This window comes from Prenolepis imparis, unplaced genomic scaffold, assembly GCF_030444845.1.
Source record: "Prenolepis imparis isolate NDT839.2.m4 unplaced genomic scaffold, iyPreImpa1.0 SCAF_14, whole genome shotgun sequence".
Taxonomy (NCBI): Eukaryota; Metazoa; Arthropoda; class Insecta; order Hymenoptera; family Formicidae; genus Prenolepis; species Prenolepis imparis.
Genome location: NW_028141172.1, coordinates 7,662,494 through 7,672,921, shown reverse-complemented (window position 1 = coordinate 7,672,921; position 10,428 = coordinate 7,662,494). Strand labels below are relative to the sequence as shown.

Sequence of the window (10,428 nt, the reverse complement as noted above, 5' to 3'; positions counted from 1 at the left end):
GTAAAAAAATATTCTATAACATTAAATTCTTGAAAGACAATATTTTGTTACAATAACTTAAAAAGTACAATTTTTTGCGCTTATTACTAGTAATTTCAGTTATACTATTCTATATTTATACAAAATAGCGAATCTTTTTTGAATCCTTTTAAGTTTATCAAACTTTTTTTGCAGTTTATACATTTCGTTTAATTATTCATGTTTCCTTTTTGTTGCACGATATCAATGATTTTGGGAATTTTATCCTGAGTCAATTCCAGTTTCAATAATGCATGTAGATTTTGAATTTGATATTGCGCCTTGCGTAAATTCTGTAAAAAAAATGGATTTTAAAGAAACTCTCTATATCAATTATTGTTTAAACATTCAGCTTACCTGTCTTAGTTCGTTATTCACTTGAGAATCTAACTTAGCGAGCTTCTTTTTTTGCACAAATTCCTGCACAGTAAATCCGAGAAATTTCTCAAGGACCTAAAAAAAATAATTTAAGTAATTCGTATTTGTAAAAGATATCGATTCTCTAACAATATCTAATTCTTCTCTATAGCCACATTAAATTATGCCAAAAACGAAAAATTCTTTTCCTTGTGTTATATGTTGACAAATTTATTTCGCATGTAATTTGTCATTGCATTGTTTTTTACACTATAAACTAGTAAAATATACTAAAAATTCTTTTTATGAAATGTGCGAATAAAGAATTATAAATTGTGTAGTTATAAGATTCATTTAAATTGATAATTAAACACATGTATTAAATTATATGTACATTTTGAAACAAAACTAACTAAAAGATTTTTGTGTGCATTTAAATTTTAATTTTTATATCATAATTTAATGTAGTTGTTAAAGCAAAAAAAATTAGAAAACTTATAAAGAATTTTTTATCTACATTATTTACATCAGAATCAAAGCAGACTTCAATACTGGAGGTGTGATCCGCAATCAATGCTGTTACTGCCCAGTGTTTACCCTCTTTTTTTAACGCCGAATGACTCTTTACTTGAGCTTTCACTATTCTATGTATCCTTCCTACGATAGGCTCGGATGATACTCTCAGGACGTTGGAGATTGTTTCGATGTTCGCTGTTTGTTGGATTACACCCGAGACACTCGCCTTTGGTAAAAAATACGGAATTAAGCAAATGAGGAAACAGCAATTTTAATATAAAAAATATTACAGAATGCTAAAAAAATAGTAGATTAGATACTACTCATTAATTAAACGAACTGTTCTTCACCGATTTTTATGAATTTTGAAGGAATAATGGAACTACCAATGTGTGTAAGGCCATTCTTTTGAATATAAACTTTAAAAACAGAGAAATTATATACAAGATTTATATCAGCAAATCCAAAACGCACGTAGAATAATTTTGTATGAAATACATGAAAGAATATGGAAGATTTTCTGTTCAGAATGAAAATGTAAAATAATATTCCTTATTTTTACATCAGAAAGAGTGGAAGCTGATCAACAAACAAGTGATAATAACTTACAAACAGATAAATCACTTGCTTTATTACAATCGCTTTTAACTCTAATCTTTTTACCTGTATTTATTAAGCATTATTTATTCATTTCAATGAGTATTATCTATTCTATAATTTTGAATCCTTTAACATCCTGTACACACATATATTCTTGCAAATATACCGCAGATTTTTTATCTTGTTTTGTTAAGACTTCCGTGGAAATATTTTTTTCAACTTCCATTAAGGTATCAGGAGTTGGCAATTTCGATTTAGGCATTAATGACGAGGAATGCGCTTTGGTTTCACTTTTTGAAAAACTTTTATCTTGTCGACTGAAATGTGAAGTAAATAAATATGAAAATATTTGGAAATAATATAAAGTAAAAGAGATATAAAAAGATAGAGAACCTCCGTGATTTTTTTGCGTCAAATACGATCTCGTAATCGTCGAAGTTGAAATCATTATCGAGAAATTCCGAAACATATTTATCCTTAGAAGTACTTGCAGAAGGTGACGACTTGTTGTGAGACTCGTGTGCTGAGTTTGATGTTTCTTCGACTATCATTATATCATCTTTGTTATCGAATTGTTCAATCTCCATCCGATCTCCATGCGATGCGGGCAAAGCGGGTCTTGTGAAAGAATCATTGGGCCTAAAATGACCGTTTGGTATAATAAAACTGAAGAACTATAGGCAATAAAGTAATATTCATTTTATATAATAAAATTGTGAATTCTAAAATATACAGGGTGAACAAAATGAAGCGTTACGAATTTTTATCTCTAAAATATTGTTTCATACGCTCGAAAATGAGAGAAATCAATTGGTGTAGAGAAAACACAAAGTTGTTTGCAAGAAAAAGTATGTAATTTGCAATTATAGCAACTAAACTTTTTCTTACAAACAACTATATATTTTCTTTAGACCAATTTATTGCTCTCCTTTTTTTGCCTATAAAAGTATTGAGGTAAGATCGATGAAAAATGAATATTTTACGAGATATTTATTCATAGTTAATGTAAAAGTATGTCAAACTCAAGTATAAAATATCTCGTAAACTATTCACTTTTTGGCCATCTTACCCTTATAACATTTATAGTAAATATTGTGAGGAATCGATTTATATAAAAAAATTAAGGTGGTTCCATAAAAAAAAAAAAAAAAAAATTTTTTAAAGTGACCTTTAAATGACCTTGAAAATCGCCCTTTAGGAAAAAGTCAGTAGCGCCAACTTCCCCCTCAAAATTCTACAACTTTTATTTGAAACATTTTTTACTAGAAACAATATTTTTGGAGATAAAACTTTGTAATGCTTTATTTTGTTCGCCCTGTATAGATTCTTATATACGATTAAAACAATTATTTGGAAAATTTTAATTACAAAGTTAATATCTTTAATACCAACCAATTCTCTAAGGGTTCAAAATCTATATCTTCTAAAAGGTCTTCCATAGTTTCCTTCGTTTCTCTGTCTACTTGTTTCTGATTATACATACTTCTGGAGCAATCTGGAATGGTTTCAACTTCCTGATTTTGCCGTTCGATCGCCGTCACTGCTTCCAGATCGATAATCTCCTCAAAATCATCATTGAATAAACTGTCCTTGCTGCTAGACTGTCTAGAATTGTCATCTTGGATATTCTGATTCATGGCTTTGGATAGTCCATTGTCATTGTACGGATCAAAATTTTCTTGTTCTCCACTAGAAAGAATAAAAATAAATATAAGATCAAGAAACTAGAAAGAGTTAGAGAATTAAAAAACTTATTTATTTCAATATATTGTGCTAGAAAAAAGCTTCAGATTTTTCTTTTCTGTTTATAATTAATATGAATTATAATAAATAATAACTTATAGTGAAGATACTTAAGTCCAAAAAAAAGGTCAACAGACTTACAGAGCTCTAGCCAGGACATTCTCCAATGCATTGAGTTTCAATAGAGATTCCACTTCCCCACCGATTTCTTTGTACTTGCCATCTTCCAAGAGAATAACTCCGCGTCTACAATTGACTGGACCAATTATCATCACTTTGTATCCAGGAAGCAACATATTCTGCAAAAGAACAATTGTACACAATTATTATTACAATTTAATTTAGCAATTTAGATGAGAAGTTATTCATTCTAAATTTTTCTGCCATAAAAAGAAATATAATGAGAATTCTTACAGTCATTTGTTTAAGCGGCATATATTCTATCGCAGTAATATCCTGCACTCCATCAGTGAGACACAACTGCATCATTCTTCTAGCTTTGGGTTCCCATTCAGTTTGCTGCTCTCCTTCTGCCACCACTAAATTCTCGCTATTGATTGATTTACGAATTTCACAAAGTTGCTTATACTTAGAATTTGCTATATCGTACATCTTGTCCACCTATGCTTACACCGGATCTTCATGTACAATAATTTGGATTCCTGAAGAGATATGTACTAAAACAAAATATTCTTCAAAACTCACCTGAAGTATATAGGTACCAGTCAATAGAGTGTGCACTTGTTGTATCAAGTTCTTTGGCAAACAGCCGTTCTCATTGTTGATTTCCCGCAAATCACTTAGTTGCCATTGGCTCTCGACAAATTCCAAAATGTGCCTGTCTGTTATCTATAATGATAATTGTTAATATTATTCACAGGTCTATAAGTAATCTGATGTACCAAATTGTTTATTAAATTATTTTATTAAATTATTTCATTATATTAATTTATTAAATATTTTTTAGAAATTTATCATTTTTTTACAAGACTTTTTACAACTTCACAAGTTTATATTTTTATAAAATATTTAATATTTAAAATTTAATATAAAAATATTTAATGTAATAACAGAAACTTGCATACACATAAAATAAATATCAAAACAAAAAGCTCTGAGATATATAAATATAAAAATGTAAATAAGAAATGGACTAATAAAAGCTAATAGAAATTAGATGTAATAAATTTATCTCTTCTTTGTTTAATTTGTATTTTTTATTTGATATATTAATAAATACGTTAATAAAATTAAAAATTAATTAATGTGTCAATATACTTATTAATATTAATACAAAATAAGAATAATTCATAGATATACTTCAGATATGCTTCAGACATACTTTATGAGTTTCGTCTCTGATAAAGTATTTAACGCAATCTCGCAGCCATGCGTCGTTCATCATGTAAAATTTTGCATTTAGCTGTTTTTTTATTCGTTTCAGCAAGTTCTCATTCATTTTCACGTTTTCTCGTTTTTTCTCGATCAAGTATCCACAAGTTGTATCAAGCAATAAGCAATTGTTGTTGTTGATGTTGATAATGGAGACCACCATATCAAGCAATATTGTTAATGTTAAAATCCCTAGAACCGTGGTCTGATACGTCGTCCAATTTTTGAATTTGACTTAATACAAAATGGCGGTACCAATCAGTGATGACGCGGGATATTTTAAAATCAGTTAGACAGACAAATACATTTTAACAGTTTGTTATTAATTAATTAATTATTTTTAAAACACACATGTATAATATGTATAAAAATAATAAAATATATAAAAAATAGAATTTTTTTTATTACATAATAATTTTATTCAATAAATTTTATTTTAAAGCTAGTATTCGTATTTTATTTTTAATATTTAATAGAGAAGACAAACATGTCTACAAAATATCTACATTTTAATATATTTTAACAATATTGTGATACATAACTGCAATAGCTTTTTAATATTGTTATTATTTGTATCATTATTCTTATTTAGTAATGTCTTTTAAGAGCTTCTATATTTCAGTGAAATAAAAATAAAACTTTTTTTATTTGCCTTAAACGTATTGTTAGCATTTTTATAAATTATTTATTTTTATAAGCATATATATTTTTACATGTATTGATTTTTTAAAGAAAAATAAAATATTTTGTGCTAATAAGAAAAATTATAGATATATTTACATACACACACTTATTTATACAAATATTAACTTAATAATAGTGCCACTTTTAATATAATACTATAAAAGTTAAGATATAAAATAGTAAATTATTTTAAAATTAATTACATTTTGCACTTTTTGTTAGTATGACTGCATTTTTTTATATATATATAAATAAATATTGTTTTTTTATTCAAAAGATAATTTAAATCTTAATTTTGAACTTTCAGGCTAATAAATATTTATCTTGAATTTATATAAATGTCCCACATTGATTTTTAGCAAAACATATTACACATGAGATTACATTTCATGATTAAACTATGTTTAATAAAATATTCAAATTGATTGCAAAGTGTTTTAACCGAAATTTAATTAATATGCTTTCACTTGTGTTTAAAAAAAGACAGATAATTATTCACTCTATTAATTTTTGAAAATATTAATTTTTATAAAAATAACCGTGAGATTTCAAAAATTGAAAGTTTAAAAAAAATAGACACGAGATCAATTAGAAAATGTAATATTCTACAAACTTTCAAGATAAAAGCCAATGCAATCTTTATAATGATCTTATATCATTAAAGCTTGATATTGCTTATATATAACTACAAAGATGTTATAAGTTGTTTAGAACTCTCTTCCCTTTAATTATCTATTTGTTTTTACTTTATCCCAATATTGAAAATGTATATGTTAGCACATATGTAACAATGCACATTATAAAAAAAAAAATATATTGGGAACATATATGTATATCTTATTATATTATTACATTAGATAACTTATAAAACATTTTAATCATATATCAATCGTGTATATAAATATATATGTATATATATATGTAATATACACAATAAAATATTTTGCTATTACTCTCTGAGTCGTGCCAATCTTTGTGTTAGTTCATCTTGTTCTTGGCTTACTGCCGTCGAAGTACCAATACTGCCCAGTTGACCGGAAGGCAATTCCATGTTCAGCTCCAGGCTACAAATAAATTAAATTGATTAAATTGAATCGATTTTTTGAGTAATATAAATGTTTCATATAAAATTGATAAAATACTTTAATATGCACATTAAGAATTAAAAATTGAAATCCTTGTCTCATTTTAATTATACAATAAATTTAAATTGATAGTAATAAAAGTAAATGAATTTTCTTACCCAGCTTCATCTGCAACTTGCTGCATCAAAGTGTCTACGTCATTCTGAGGTACATTGGTAGTTGTAGTTTGCGACATAGCATTTTCCATGTATGAACTTTGTACGTCCAGGTCCTCAAATTGACTCTCAAACTTATCCATGAGTCCAGAGATTTTTTCCAAGTTCATCGACTTCATTGCTGCATCCATAGCTTTAACAACACCGGCCATAGATTGAGTGACCTTGCGAGTTGTGAGTGCGGTCTGTACTCTGCTGGCCACCGCATCCACCCTGGCACTCATCCTGAGGTAATTTAAGGCCTGGTTCTTCTGTCGAATTGCATTCTCTGCATGGATTCGACCGCCTTCCATATTACCTTTCTGTATCGCCTTCTTGATCTTTGTCTTCTCTATTTTCTCCTCCTTCTCGCATTTTTTCGAGTTTCTCTCCAATTCTTTCACCGCAAACTTCAAATTGAATAAATTTTCTACATTTTAACCCATTAAGGAAAATAGTTCTTGTAGTTCCAGGAGAATTTGCAGACATTTGTTTAAAAATTCCCAGGTAGCAAACATCATTTTGACATTGAATGACAAATGACATTATTAAACGTCAAAGTGACGTCATTTTTGACGTTTAATGACGTCAGTTTGCTATTTGGGTTAGGAGAAAGGATATTTCGTGAGTTTTACAAATGTGTTAAAATTTTTACAAAATAAATATATAAAAAATATATAAAGAAGAAAAATAAAATTCATACTTCTGACACTTCCTACGGTGTAAATATCTTTTTCAAAGACGAGAAATTTGCTTCAAACTTCACTTTATAAGAAACTGAGAATTTTAGTACATAAATAATAAAATATTTATTCAATACTTTAGAACATAAATATAATATTTAAGGATACTTTCCATTTGAGAAACGGACATTGCTGATTGTTCGGCCCCCGTGTTGAAGAAATGAAAACCTAACCTCAAAGAGACAAAAACTCAGCTCCCTAAGGTGTTGTTCTTTGCCGATGTAATGTCAAGTAATGACAGATCAGTAGTAAATTGTCACAAATAAGCTGTATTGTGTTTATAATAATTATTTTTTGTCACCTGAATTTTATGAAAGGAAAAAAAAGGTTATCATTTAATTGTCATGACAGTTACGATCGTGAACATTTACGTCATCATTTCTAATTTCTACAAATATCTTTAAAGGCCGTATTACATATGGATTGAGGTTAGGTTAGGTTAGGTTGGTTTAGGTTATGGTTGCGGATTGACCAATAAAAGTACAAGCTCCTTTGCTCTGATTGGTCAACCGCGACCTTCAGCCCTAACCTAACCTAACCTAAACAGCACAAATTCATAATCCATAGTGTAATGTGTACGGTCTTTATAAAAGTGGAGACCTTTATCGGTGAATTAGGGATATGCTTATCTCTTATAGCCAAAAAACATCTGAGATTTTTTGAAAAAAAGGTCAAAAAAATATATTTTGAGATATATATATATATATATTCTAAGATGTTATATTGAAAATAGGATAAATAATTATAAATAAATGCATAAAACAAGATTCCTACGAAAATTGATGTGTAGAAAAAGTAAGTAGTGAAAGTTAGTTCAATTAAAAGCATTTTATACCTTTTGTAAATAAAATTAAATTATTAATTAGACTAAACTAATTTATGATTATTTAACTGAGTCGAAAGCTTTGTACAATAATGATTTTGTATTTTTGTTTATTATTATTTGTGTATTATTATTTCATCGTTATAAACATTTTAATTACATATTTATTGTTTATGCGTACAATAGAATAATTCATTTGAAGAATTGTATATAATATTTTACGCTTTAAATTTCATTCCTGTACACTGACGTAGATTTCTTAACATTGATTGCTACATGCAATTTATACATTTGCATCTGTTTCTTTTGAATCTATATATAAACACTTTTTTATCTAATACATATTACTTGTATAAACATGAATGTAAATTAAATAGAAAACAATATAGATTATAGCGCATTACATGCAGAAGATATGATTAACGGTAAAGCAATGTCGAATGGCCCCATAGAAAGTTCAATTAAGAGAAAACTCGAAACTGTATTGAAACCTCTGTACTGTAACATCATTAATGAATCTTACATGCATAATGTTCCCAAGGACTCTGAAACGCATTTCAAGGTAGTGGTTGTATCAGAAAAATTTAACAAGCAGCCATTAATCGAGGTAATTATTAGAGATTTTTTGTGTTTATTGATTAAACATTTTGTTTTAAATCCAAATTTTGATTTTGGTTAATTATGAGAGAACATAAAATATAACATTGCAAATTATATATGAAAATGAAACAAAAGAAAATAATAATTGTGAAACAAATAAAGTAAAATATAATAGAAAACAAGTTAATTTTCATTTATAGAGTGATTATAGATTTATTTTAATCTTAACAGCCAAATATTTAGAAATCAATATGTAGCTGTTATACAATTGCAAATTATTTTAATTTTTTAAATAATTTTACTTAATTATTTAACTTAAATTATTTAACTTTTCTTATAAACAACTATGTATTTTCTTTACATCGATTGATTCCTTCTATTATTTTGTGCATAAAAATATTCAAATAAGATCATTGAAAAATGAGTATTTTGAGATATTTTATAGTTTATGTACAATTATGTCAAATTAAAGTATAAAATATTTCGTAAACTATTACTTTTTGGCCATCCTACCTTTATAACTTTTTATGCCGAATATTGCGAGAAATTGATTCATATAAAAAAACTATGGTGATTCTATTTTGAAAAACTAGGTTGACCTTAAATGATATTGAAAAACGTCATTCAGGGGGATTTCTATATCACGATATTATGTCCTCGAAACCCTGCAATTTTTTTTCTAAAACCTCGTAATTTCCAAATATTTGTCTGCTCTAAGATTAAGAATGAATCACTCTATATGAGTTTAATTAATTACAAAAGATTTTAGGGAGTATTACTACAAATAATATAAATAATGAAAAGCTAAATTTTTTAAATTAAATTTGAATTATTGATATAGAGACATCGAATAATAAATAAATTATTGGAAGTGGAATTGCAAGGAGGCGTACATGCTTTATCAATAGTAGTAAGTGATGACGATTAATCATTAATTAGTTCTTACAAGTTCGAAAAATAAATTATACGTATGACTCACAATAACTAAATCAGATTTTTATATTGATGCGATGTATGTTTAAGGCGAAAACACCAGAGCAATGGGAAGCAAGCAACAAAACAGTGACTACGAGTCCTACTTGCAGAGGTGGTTTCGGAAAATAAAGTTATTTAATAGTTTAATGATTAATTAAAGATAATAATAACTTAAGCTATGAAAATAAATTATGCAATATCTGTAATGAACATGCGTATAAGTAATAAACATATATTTTACTGTGATTTACATAAGTAATATATACATATTTTTTTATATTAAATGAGATCTCTCGCATACATACATACATACATACGCTCTATATATATAAAATATCTTCTCTATATATTAAATAAAATCAAATACTGAAATTAAAAACATTTTTTTAATTTGTAAAATTAAAACAGAATAACAAAATGATAAAATGATTAAATTATACAAATTAGAATTCAATTAATGATTTTTTTTTAAAAAAGAATTTAAGAAACTGTTTATATGAAGCTCAATATTTTTAAGATTAGGATTCACTTTCTCAAAAGATATCAATTTAATTATTAGAGAGAGATAACGCTGCTGTAACTTCTATTCCTTTAATTACAGCATTTTAGTTAAAAATATAATAAATTATATGGCGCAAATTTTGTATGCATGCAAAGAATTACATATTATTGATGAGATTTAGCGGTCTTCTTTTTAC

General features: G+C 27.0%; 3 protein-coding genes across 5 annotated transcripts; 1 reads left to right on the top strand and 2 right to left on the bottom strand.

Moving 5' to 3' along the window:
• Nucleotides 1-52: 52 nt before the first annotated feature.
• On the bottom strand, nt 53-4,807 carry LOC145945701 (uncharacterized). 3 transcript variants are annotated; one of them, XM_083054827.1, is made up of 10 exons: nt 4,577-4,807; nt 3,940-4,083; nt 3,649-3,855; nt 3,376-3,533; nt 2,884-3,180; nt 1,885-2,130; nt 1,658-1,808; nt 902-1,117; nt 376-471; nt 53-311 (listed from the first exon to the last, which is right to left on the bottom strand). In XM_083054827.1, exons 1-10 carry the CDS (start codon nt 4,787-4,789, stop codon nt 189-191), a joined length of 1,851 nt encoding a protein of 616 aa, XP_082910953.1. In that variant the 5' UTR covers nt 4,790-4,807; the 3' UTR covers nt 53-188. The 3 variants fall into 3 exon arrangements, with proteins under 3 accessions (XP_082910953.1, XP_082910956.1, XP_082910954.1); XM_083054830.1 differs by lacking the exon at nt 4,577-4,807 and having other exon boundaries at nt 56-311; nt 3,649-3,896; nt 3,957-4,083; XM_083054828.1 differs by lacking the exon at nt 4,577-4,807 and having other exon boundaries at nt 56-311; nt 3,649-3,872; nt 3,940-4,076.
• Nucleotides 4,808-6,013: 1,206 nt separating this feature from the next.
• Nucleotides 6,014-7,690, bottom strand: Chmp1 (charged multivesicular body protein 1). Its single transcript, XM_083053658.1, has 3 exons — nt 7,441-7,690; nt 6,554-7,019; nt 6,014-6,374 (listed from the first exon to the last, which is right to left on the bottom strand). The coding sequence occupies exons 1-3, from the start codon at nt 7,460-7,462 to the stop codon at nt 6,260-6,262; spliced, it is 603 nt and encodes a 200-aa protein (XP_082909784.1). The 5' UTR covers nt 7,463-7,690; the 3' UTR covers nt 6,014-6,259.
• Nucleotides 7,691-7,734: 44 nt separating this feature from the next.
• LOC145944950 (bolA-like protein DDB_G0274169) lies at nt 7,735-10,406 on the top strand. Its single transcript, XM_083053660.1, has 4 exons — nt 7,735-8,127; nt 8,545-8,762; nt 9,597-9,665; nt 9,779-10,406. Exons 1-4 carry the CDS (start codon nt 8,085-8,087, stop codon nt 9,857-9,859), a joined length of 411 nt encoding a protein of 136 aa, XP_082909786.1. The 5' UTR covers nt 7,735-8,084; the 3' UTR covers nt 9,860-10,406.
• The last annotated feature ends 22 nt before the right edge of the window (nt 10,407-10,428 follow it).

Excerpts from the sequence above, each read along its gene's own strand:
- LOC145945701 (XM_083054827.1), bottom strand. The coding sequence starts at position 4,789 with ATGGTGGTCTCCATTATCAACATCAACAACAACAATTGCTTATTGCTT. Across the intron at positions 2,131-2,883 it reads TTTGAACCCTTAGAGAATTG|GCCCAATGATTCTTTCACAA; the intron begins GTTGGTATTAAA and ends CGGTCATTTTAG. Across the intron at positions 312-375 it reads TGAATAACGAACTAAGACAG|AATTTACGCAAGGCGCAATA; the intron begins GTAAGCTGAATG and ends TTTTTTTTACAG.
- Chmp1 (XM_083053658.1), bottom strand. The coding sequence starts at position 7,462 with ATGTCCGTTTCTCAAATGGAAA. Across the intron at positions 7,020-7,440 it reads GTCCGTTTCTCAAATGGAAA|AAAATTTATTCAATTTGAAG; the intron begins GTATCCTTAAAT and ends GTTAAAATGTAG. Across the intron at positions 6,375-6,553 it reads CAAGTTGCAGATGAAGCTGG|CCTGGAGCTGAACATGGAAT; the intron begins GTAAGAAAATTC and ends ATTTATTTGTAG.
- LOC145944950 (XM_083053660.1), top strand. The coding sequence starts at position 8,085 with ATGCATAAAACAAGATTCCTACGAAAATTGATGTGTAGAAAAA. Across the intron at positions 8,128-8,544 it reads AAAATTGATGTGTAGAAAAA|ATTATAGCGCATTACATGCA; the intron begins GTAAGTAGTGAA and ends AAAACAATATAG. Across the intron at positions 8,763-9,596 it reads ACAAGCAGCCATTAATCGAG|AGACATCGAATAATAAATAA; the intron begins GTAATTATTAGA and ends TTATTGATATAG.